At 43.5% G+C, this 9,200-nt stretch overlaps 1 protein-coding gene across 3 annotated transcripts in view; it reads left to right on the top strand.

The window, feature by feature from the left end:
- Positions 1 to 2,026: 2,026 nt before the first annotated feature.
- Positions 2,027 to 9,200, top strand: part of URI1 (URI1 prefoldin like chaperone) — a 59,696-nt gene continuing 52,522 nt past the window's right edge. For 2 of the 3 annotated variants that reach the window (XM_043435570.1, XM_043435569.1), the window contains exon 1: positions 2,027 to 2,477. In XM_043435570.1, coding sequence (XP_043291505.1) covers positions 2,385 to 2,477 — 93 coding nt within the window. In that variant the 5' untranslated portion in view covers positions 2,027 to 2,384. The remainder of the gene's footprint in view (positions 2,478 to 9,200) is intronic. The other variant, XM_043435571.1, reaches the window with a different exon arrangement.

The following is a 9,200-nucleotide window of genomic DNA, read 5'->3' as shown; positions in this document are numbered from 1 at the left end:
GGAAGATTTTGATTATCGATTTATTCTCCTTAGCTGTTAATTGGCTTTCATAGTTTTCTATTTCTTCTTGAGTCAGTTTTGTTAGTTTTTGTTTTTCTAGGAATTTGTCGCTTTCATCTGGTTTCTACAGTTGTTCATAGTGTTCTCATGTTCTCTGTTTATTTTTGTAAAATTGTAATTTTGTCCCATTTTTATTTCTGATTTTAGTAGGAGTCTTCTCTTTTTCTTAATTTAGGTTGTCAGTTTTATTAATCTTTCCAAGAGCCAATTTTGGTTTCACTGGTATTCTCTGTTGGTTTTCTATTTTGTTTGTCTCTTTGTTATTTCTTTCTTCTGCAGCTTTGGATCTTGTTTTTCTAGTTCCTTAAAGTACAGTTAGGTTATTGATATATTAGTTTGCTAGGGCTACCATAACAGAATACCATAGACTGATGATTTACACAGCAGAAATTTATTTTCTCACAGTTATAGAGGATGGTATTCCAACATCAAGGTGTGAAGGGGGTTGGCTAACTCCGAGGCCTCTCTCCTTGGCTTGCAGTTGGATGCCTTCTTGCTGATTCTGCATGTGTTTATGCTTGTGGTATGCATGCCTCTGGCTTTTCTTAGTGTCTCCAAATTTCCATTTTACTTTCAACTCTTCTGTGTTTTTCATTCAAAGTGAGTCACTTGTAGACAGCATATAGAACTAAATACTTAGAAGATAAATGTATTTACCCTTCTACTGGGGCTGGGGGTGGGTCAGCTTCCAACAGGCACAGAAGCTAAACAGGCTAGATTTGAATACTTGAATGAAGGGAGATAGGATGGGGCTTCCCTGATAGCTCAGTTGGTAAAGAATCCGCCTGCAATGCAGGACACCCCGGTTCTACTCCTGGGTCGGGAGGATCTGCTGGAGAAGGGATAGGCTACCCACTGCAGTATTCTTGGGCCTCTCTGGTGACTCACCTGGTAAAGAATCCTCTTGCAATGCGGGAGAGGGAGACCTGAGTTCGATCCTTGGGTTGGGATGACCTCCTGGAGAAGGGAAAGGCTAGCCACTCCAGTACCCTGGAGAATTCCACGTGTTGTATAGTCCATGGGGTCTCAAAAAGTCGGACACAACTGAGCGACTTTCACTTTCAGGGTGGGCAGATGCCAATATCCATTTGGAAAGGGTGAAAGTGAGAACTGGGCGACAAGAGCAGAAGCTACTGAAGTAGCTGAGGATACACAGATGATGGTGGTGTTAGAGCAGTCTGAGACGGCCAGTTTCAGAGGAATTGGATGTTTGATATGTAGTAAGAAAAGACAGCAATTAATATTTACTATCTGCCCAAATTTTCCTTCCTTCTTTCTTTGAAGCAAATGTAAAAAGAGTGTATCTGAATTGAGGAGCTGGCCAGAAGGGGAGAGAAATCTAGCAAGCAGGCACACCAGGGTGAGAACTGCAGTTCTCTGTTAAGTACTGGAGCAGAGATGATTATTACGCCAAGGCCCATTCCATTCATTAGGCATTAACTGAGTGCCTACTGTGTACAAAGGCTGTACTAGAAAGAGGTCACAGAAGTTTGAAATAAGGGGAAAAGTTTGGGCAACTTTATCCTTGAAGTCTCTTAAACAGCCCATGCATAGCAATGTATTAATTAAAGCACAATACCTTCATATATGTAAACGTTATGTGTGAAGTAATTAATACACAGGGAAAATTTAATTGCATATTTTAATTCATTAAACAGGTACAGTGAAAGGTTGAATTTGTTAAAATTAAAAATGCTTATAAAGCAGTATTAGTACATGAATTAAGCTCCTGCGGCCAAATGCAGCGCTCAACGACTGAATGCATATGTGGGACAGAAGGCCAAGGCAGGCATCCTGTCTGTGAACTGACCGTCTATCCTCCATAGAATGAAAGTTTCCAGGCAGCGAGCGCACCCTCGGGATAAGCCACCCGCCGCAGCGCCGCTCCTGCCCCACGTGACTCACCGGGGGCGGGACGAAGGGCGGAGGCTGCGTGCGCTTCCCAGCGTGCCGCGCAGGGCGGAGCGAGGGGCGGGGCCTACGGAGGAGGCGCGGAGGAGGCGCGGCCGCCACAGGACGCCTCGCTCGGCCCAGCTATCGGATCGGCGCTTCTCGCCTTCAGCGGCCGGCCTGCTGCTCCGAGCCCGCGGCGGCGGCGGCGGCTGCAGCGGCGGGCGGCATGAGCGTGTGAGATGCGGCCGTGGGCAGCCCGGACGCGAGCAGCGGTCGCCGCGGTAGCGGAGAAGGCGGGCGCGGCCTCCTCAGCGCGGGGCGCGCAGTGCATGAGGGCGAGCACGCGGGCGCTGGGCAGCCACCGGCCACGACGTTTCCATAAACACTTGTTTAGGACTCGTTCGCCCCGCTGAGGCCCCGGCACCCCCTTCATGGAGGCCCCGCCAGACCCCAGGCCCCACGCCTCGGCCGCGGCGCCGCTGCGCGCCCCGGAGGTGGCGCGGCTCCGTGAGGAGCAGGAAAAGGTAACAGGCCGCGCTCCGTCCCGCGCTTATGCCAGTGGTCTCGGGAGGCGCCCGCTCCCCGGCGCGTCCTTGGCGCCCGGTTCCCCGTCCCCGTGGCTGGGGCCTGACCCCGGGCCGACCCCCTGCTGCCCTCAGTGGGCCGCAGCCCTTAGGTCTGGGCCCAGGACCCCGGACCCGGAACGAGGGAGAAGCGTAGCCTCTAGGCCTGGGAAGCGTGTTAGGAGAAACTTTTGTCACGTGCTTTTGTTGTCTTTTGTCTGGGACCCCCTCGACCTTCGAAGGGAGGGGAGGTTCGGGGAAAGGAGATGTAATAATCTGTTTACCTTCTGTATGAAAGTGGGTTTTAAATCTTAACGCGTACAGCGATGCGTGGGAATATTTTTGGTGAAGGACACGCTGTAAATGGAAGAGTTCACCTTATTTTTTAAGCCATTTCTCTAATCGTTGCTAAAATGTATACTCGTAGTGATAACGCTTCTTGTGCATTTCTAGGTTTAGTTTCGTATTTGTCAAAATTGAATGGTGTTTTGTTAAATTTTAACTTCAGTTATATAAATGAGTTTTAATCTACCAATAAAGAGGAGAGAAAGTTTTGTATTTCCTAATGGGATTGCATGCGAAGTATACCAATTTAAGAAATACAATATTATTTTAATTTGAGATTTTTAATCTGAGATTTTTACCCCCCCTGGGTTCCTTATCATTTGTTTCTCACCATCTCCGAAAGTTTGAGATTCTTACTTTGAAAGGCAGCGTTTAATTTACTTAATATGTCTTGTGATCTTATTGAGAGTATCATGGTTATAAAGGTTAGGAAGTGGTTCAAAACCTGTAGGCACTGGGAATCCCTAACTTTTCTGTTGAGCATTTCTGTATAAAAATGACAACTTACATGGGTAAACAAATCTTTAGCTGAATGAGGGACTTTTCATAGAACCTAAAAAATCCTGGTTTACTTGGAAACAACCTGCTAGGATAAATTTTGGGGACCTTTGCTACTATGTTCTGTTTGTTCTAAATTATTTGGTGCGTTGGATTTCCCTTTCTGAGAGCCCTTTTCCCTCTAATACCATATACAACGGGTGCGTTTTAAACTTGGCTTTTTTCAAATTGGGGGTTTAAAAATTCAGGTTCACTGACTGCATTTAAATTGTAAGACAATGTCCTCCCCCACCCCCCACCCCCAAGAGAAAAAAAAAGAAAAGACAGTCCTTCATGAAACCAATTTCTGGCAAAACTATTTACATTTTTTTATTTTAGAAAATGTGAAACAGACCCTGGAAAGAGTTTTCCCATTGCCCTTCTTTCTGCTGAGGAATTAACTCTCTCCTTCATAGTATGATGTTTGCATATTGCTGACTTGATATGTTTTCTCCCATTTGGCGTGTTGAAAAGAGAAATCCTTGGTTTTATTCTGATATTAGTGTGGCTGAAATACAAAGGATACGGTTTGGAGTGCCCTGAACAGCTTTCTGGTCTGGTATCCAGTTGCGTTTGAAACCTCCCTTCTCATTTCCAGTCCTGTAGGAACCCGAATAGTAGTTTCAGTAGAAAGTTGAATATGTTGCCAAATTACTTTTCTGTGCAGTGTTAATGTTATTTTCTCCTCCCTGGTGACCAAGATGGTAAAGAGTCTGCCTGTATTGCAGGAGGTCAGGATTCGCTCCCTGGGTGGGAAAGATCCCATGGAGAAGGAAATGACAACCCACTCCAGTATTCTTGCCTGGAAAATCCTATGGACGGAGGAGCCTGGAGGGCTACAGTCCATGGGGTTGCACAGAGTCGAAGACGACTGAGTGATGTAAATCAATGTTATTTTGGCATATAAAACAAGCATGTGCTTGTCTGTCATGGGTCTGTAAGATCATTCTCAGTCCATGATAAAGTCTCTGAGTAAATAGCAACAAATATTTTAACCAGTCTGCTTCAGTGGACAGGAGAGACCCATAAGGCCACAAGATTAGCCCATGAGGCCACTGGTTAGTTAGCTATCCTGTAATTACAGTTCAGTGTGGGAAAACTTTATCTAGTAAATAGTTAAGAAATAAATAAGTCATTTTTGTGAGGGACTGTAGGCTTTGAAGCCAACCTAGCAGCTGTAGGCGTACAGTGAACTCTAGTAGGAAGTGTTGGGACACTGAAGGAAAAGGGGGAAAAAGACATAGTAGTATAGCAGTGTTACTTTATTTAAGTCTGATTAAGTGTGCTTTAGGACTTGCTTTTCCCTACAAGGCCTCTGTGAGAGAATAAAATATGAAGAAAATGATTTGAATGACTCCCCCGCCCCACCAGTTTTGGTAGCTAGCTAGTAAGCTCTTAATTGCAGAGGAGAGAAATGAACTTTTTATATTCAGTGGATACCTTTGGTTCAGGCCATTATTTTCTCTGGGAATCTTGATTAACAGTGGCTTTCCTGATAGTTGGTTTAAGAATCCACCTGCAATGCAGGAAGTCTTGGTTCAATTCCTGGGTCAGGAAGATCTGGAGAAGGGATAGGCAACCCACTCCAGTATTCCTGGGCTTCCCTTTGACTCAGCTAGTAAAGACTCTGCCTGCAACGTGGGAGACCTGGGTTCGATCCCCGGGTTGGGAAGATCAAGCTTTTACCTGGGTAGGTAAAGATGGTTTAAATGTTGCTCATAAATTTTTTGCTTTTTAATTCAAGTAAGGAATATAACACATTTTACCTTGGTTCCCTCTCTCTGTTTTTTCCTTGATTATCCTTTGGAGCACTGAGTAACAAGGAAAAAAAATTAGTAACGTAAGGGAAAAGACAAAGGGAGAGGCAAGAATGATCCACAACTTTAGTGAATGACATCTGTAGTAAATGGATAGGATCAAATATTTGAATATTGTTGTCATTAATGTCGTCAATGCTGACATTTTCAAAAAAATTTTTTTGGTGAAAACTTCTGTTTGTTTTATTTTTAAGAATCTAGCAAAAAGACATGCACAGAAAGGTTTCCTGCAGATTTGGTTTTAATAATGAAAAAAGCTAAAAATTCAACATTAGGGGATTGGTATGAGGAGATTTTTATGCAGCTATTAAAAATTATAGAACAGTATGTGGTGTGGTTAATTATGTTTATGTATATTGGAATGGCCAAAAAGTTCTTTCAAGTATGAACTTTTTGGCCAATCCAACATATACATATTAACACTTTATATAGGTGAATGTACCACTAAATGTTTTAAAAGCACACAGTTTCATTTCCTATTTTACTTAAAAGTGAGTGCATTGAATAGGATTTTTTTTTCAACAAAGGCTATGATGAAAACCTAATTAATTTTAATGAAAGCTGGGTTGTTGTATCTTTTAATTGCTAAATACTTTCTGGGCCTAACAAATGGTTCTTTGTTGGTTTGAACACCAGTTAAGCAGGTTTATTTCTTTTTCCGGAGTGGATCCATGCAGTTTATTCAAATATCTATCCTAGATGGTTACCTTTTCTTTTTTCCTTGGAGATTTTATTTACTGTTAATTCTCTGTCAGAAGATACAGGGACAAGAGGGAACTTGGATCATTTCCCCCCCACCTCCCCTTTTTTTGTTTAACTAAATCAGTTTTTACCAATATCAGTAAAGTATTTGGTGGAAAAAAGTGGAATCTACTTAGGAGCCTCTCGGGACTAATCTATTTGTTTCTAGGTATTTTTAAATTTCTTTTTGATTTTTTCAGTGATCCATTGGTTATTTAGTAGCATGTTGTTCAGCCTCTATGCATTTGTATTTTTCTTCCTGTAATTGATTTCTAATCTCATAGCGTTGTGGTCAGAAAAGATTCTTGATGTGATTTTAATTTTCTGAGATTTACTGAGGCTTGAGTTGTAATAGCTCAGTTGGTAAAAAATCTGGCTATAATGCAGGAGACCCTGGTTCGATTCCTGGGTTGGGAAGATCCGCTGGAGAAAGGATAGGCTACCCTTTCCAATATTCTTGAGCTTCCCTGGTGGCTCAGCTGGTAAAGAATCTGCCTGCAATGCAGGAGACGTGGGTTCGATCCCTGGGTTGGGAAGGTCCCCTGGAGAAATGAAAGGCTACCCACTCCAGTATTCTGGCCTGGAGAATTCAATGGACTGTATAGTCCATGGGGTTGCAGAGAGTTGGACACAACTGAGTGACTTTCACTTTGATGATTTTAATTTACTGAGGCTTGATTTGTGACCCAGGATGCTGGAGAATGTTCTGTGTGCACTTAAGAAGAACGTGTATGCTCCTGCTTTCGGATGGAATGTCCTATACATATCAGTTAAATCTGTCTGGTCTAGTGTGTTATTTAAGGCTTGTGTTTCCTTATTAATTTTTTTGTCTGGATGATCTATTCTTTGGTGTAAGGTGGACTGTTAAAGTCCCCCACTATTATTGTGTTACTGTTGATTTCCTGTTCTATGGTAGTTAGCATTTGCCCTGTGTATTGAGGTGCTCCTGTATTGAGTGCATAAATATTTACAACTGTTATATTGTCTTATTGGATTAATCCCTTGATCATTATGTAGTGTCCTTTCTTATTTCTTGTGATTATCTTTGTTTTAAAGTCATTTTGTCTGATATGAGTATTGCTACTTCAGCTTTCTTTTGGTTTCCTTTTGCATGGAATGTCTTTTTCCATCGCCTCACTTTCAGTCTGTATGGGTCCGTGGGTTTAAAGTAGGTCTCTTGTAGACAGAGTGTATATGGATCTTGTTTTTGTATCCATTCAGCCAATCTGTGTCTTTTGGTTGGAGCATTTAATCCACTTATATTTAAAAGGTAATTATTGATTTGTATGTTCCTTTTGACATTTTCTTAATTGTTTTGGGTTTGTTTCTTTAGGTCTTTTTCTTCTCTTGAGTTTCCCACCTAGAGAAAGTCCTTTAGCATTTGTTGTAAAGCTGTTTTGGTGGTGATGAATTGTCTTAGCTTTTGCTCCTCCTCAAAGCTTTTGATTTCTCTCTTGAATGTGAATGAGATCCTTGCTGGGTAGGGTGATCTGCAGGTTTTCCCCTTTCATCACTTTAAATATATTTTGCCACTCACTTCTGGCCTGCAGAGTTCGTGTTGAAAAATCAGCTGATAACCTTATGGGGATTCCCTTGTATGTTATTTGTTGCTTTTCCCTTGTTGGTTTTAACGTTTTTTCTTTGAATTTAGTTTTTGTTAGTTTGATTAAATGTGTCTTGATGCGTTTCTTCTTGGGCTAATCCTGTATGGGATTCTCTGGCCTTCCTGGACCTGGGTGACTGTTTCCTTTCTCATGTTAGGGAAGTTTTCAACTATAATCTCTTCAAGTATTTTTTAAGATCGTTTCTGTTTCTCTTCTTCTTCTGGGACCCCTATAACACAAATGTTGGTGCCCTTCATGTTGTCCCAGAGGTCTTTGAGACTGTTCTTATTTCTTTTCAGTCTCTTTATTCTGCTCCTTGGCAGCTGTTTCCAACATTCTGTTTTCCAAACTCACTGATCCATCCTTTTGCCTCAGTTATTCTGCTGTTGATTCCTTCTAGTGTATTTTTTCATTTTAGTTATTGTGTTGCTCATCACTGTTTGTTCTTTAGTTCTTCTGGGTCCTTGTTGAATATTTCTTGTATCTTCTCTATCCGTGAGTCCATTCTGTTTCTAAGATCTTGGATCATCTTTACTAACATTACTCTGAATTCTTTTTCAGGTAGATTGCCTGTTTCTTCTTCATTTATTTGGTCTTGTGGGTTTTTGCCTTGCTCCTTTGCCTTCAGCGTGTTCTGTGTTGTCTGATTTTGTCTAACTTATTTACTGTGTTAGGGCTTCCCTGGTGGCTCAGATGGTAAAACATCTGCCTGCAATGTGGGAGACCCAGGTTCGATCCCTGGGTCGGGAATATCCTCTGGAGAAGAAAATGGCAACCCACTCCAGTACTCTTGCCTGGAAAATCCCAGGGACGGAGGAGCCTGGTGGGCTACAGTCCATGGTGGCACAGAGTCGGACACGACTGAGTGTCTGAGCGAAACTTACTGTGTTTGTGGTCTCTCTTTCGCAGCCTGCAGGGTTGTCGTCCCTCTTGCTTCTGGTGTCTGCCCCTTGGTGGGTGAGGTTGGTCCAGGGGCCTGTGTCGACTTCCTGGTGGGAGGTAGTGGTGCCTCTGCTCTGGTGGGCAGAATTGAGTCTTGAATCCTGGACAGGCAGGGCTGCCTGTCAGGTGGTGTGTTTTGGAGTGTCTGTGAGCTTAGTACCCTGGAGAAGGAAATGGCAACCCATTCCAGTATTCTTGCTGGGGAATCTCATGGACAGAAGAGCCTGGAGGGCTGAGGTCCATGGGGTTGCGGAGAATTGAACATGACTGAAGTGACTTAGCACACAGGCACCAGAGCTTAGTACGACTTTAGGCAACCTGTCTGCTGATCCATGGGACTGTGTTCCCGTCTTGCTGGTAGTTTGGCGTAAAGTGTCCAGCACTGGAGCCTACAGGCAGTTGGATGGAGCTGGGTGATGGCGATCTCTGGGGGAGCTCACACTGATTAAGATTTCCTTGGGCCAGGGATTTTCTGGTGGTCCAGTGTCTTGGACTCAGTGCCCTTCGCGTGCCACTCATCAATGGCACTCTGCTTCTGTAGCGGCCTGCCTTTCTCCCGGAAACTTTCCTGGTTGTGGCGCTCCTTACTCCTGTCCCTTCAGGCTTTCTCTTCACAGCCAGCAGCTGTCCCTTCTTTGGGTCCACTCTGCAAACCCCATTTCCCTGCACCCTGCCCCTGGCTGCACCAGAAGATACAT

Source organism: Cervus canadensis, chromosome 18 (assembly GCF_019320065.1).
Source record: "Cervus canadensis isolate Bull #8, Minnesota chromosome 18, ASM1932006v1, whole genome shotgun sequence".
Classification (NCBI taxonomy): Eukaryota; Metazoa; Chordata; class Mammalia; order Artiodactyla; family Cervidae; genus Cervus; species Cervus canadensis.
The sequence above is the reverse complement of the archived record's forward strand: the minus strand, read 5'-3'. Positions and strand labels throughout refer to the sequence as shown.